Source organism: Chaetura pelagica, unplaced genomic scaffold, assembly GCF_000747805.2.
Source record: "Chaetura pelagica isolate M959 unplaced genomic scaffold, ChaPel_1.0 scaffold1970, whole genome shotgun sequence".
Taxonomy (NCBI): domain Eukaryota; kingdom Metazoa; phylum Chordata; class Aves; order Apodiformes; family Apodidae; genus Chaetura; species Chaetura pelagica.
Window position 1 is genome coordinate 27931 of NW_009951703.1, and position 955 is coordinate 28885.

At 66.0% G+C, this 955-nt stretch overlaps 1 protein-coding gene across 1 annotated transcript in view; it reads right to left on the bottom strand.

The window, feature by feature from the left end:
- The window catches only part of TIMELESS (timeless circadian clock), a gene marked incomplete at its 5' end in the record, with an annotated part of 5331 nt that extends 4452 nt beyond the window's left edge, over positions 1-879 (bottom strand). Inside the window, 5 exons of the mRNA XM_010007927.1 lie at positions 16-62; positions 139-294; positions 404-505; positions 618-680; positions 765-879. Of these exons, the coding sequence (XP_010006229.1) occupies positions 16-62; positions 139-294; positions 404-505; positions 618-680; positions 765-879 (483 nt within the window). The remainder of the gene's footprint in view (positions 1-15; positions 63-138; positions 295-403; positions 506-617; positions 681-764) is intronic.
- Positions 880-955: the final 76 nt, after the last annotated feature.

The window sequence follows — 955 nt, forward strand, 5'->3', positions numbered from 1 at the left end:
GTGTCCTCCCCGTGCTCGATGGCCGCTCGGCCCTGCCCCAGCGCTGCCAGCTCCTCTGGGCTCTGCAGGCACCACCGTCAGTGCTGCAGGGGGTCCCTGGGGGAGTCCTCAGCTCCAGTGCCCCCTGCCCCAGCTGACCTGGTCACGGAACATGAGGGAGATGATCTCCAGGACGTGCAAGGCCCACTGCTGCTCCGCCTGGGCGCTGGCCAGGAACTTGAGCAGATCGTCCATCCCGCTGATGTGCAGCGCCCACAGCACCCGGTCGTGCACGCTGGCATCACCGTCCACACCCTGGGGGGAGGGCGGGCAGGGGGGCTCAGCCAGCAGTGTTGGGAGTCCCCGGGGAGCCACCACGGCCCCAGACCTGCCGGGTCCCTGGAGATGGACCATGACCCAGTACCTGCTGCTCCGCAGGGTCCGGGGGCACGTGCAGCACGTTGCGTACCAGCAGCAAGATCCGCTCGATCAGCAGCGTGTCCTCCTCCTGCCGCTGCTCCCAGTCCTGCAGCCACAAAGGCATGAGGGCTCTCCCACGGCACCCGTGGGGACCCCAGCGCCCTCATCAGGGATGGACTCTCCAGTGCCCAGGAGCTCTGCAGGGACGCAGGACTCACCAGCTGCAGCAGATCGTAAAGCTTCTCACTGAGCACCACGAAAACCTTCTCGCTGGCAAAAGCCTGCAAAAACCCCTGTGTCAGCCTGGGGGGTGACCCAGGCAGAGCCCCCCAACCACCCTGGACCCCCTTCCCAGGCAGTCTCACCTCTTTATAGGCCTGGAGGTAGGACAAGACCTGCAGGAAGTGGTGGCGGGAGGTGGCATCTGGTGGCACTTTGCCAAAGCAGAGCAGAGCTGGCTGAGTCAGGTTCACCATCAACCTGTGAGTGGGAAGGGGCATGTGGGACCAATGCTCCATGGGGACCACTCCCAGGGCCACCCCTTCCCTCCCCCCCC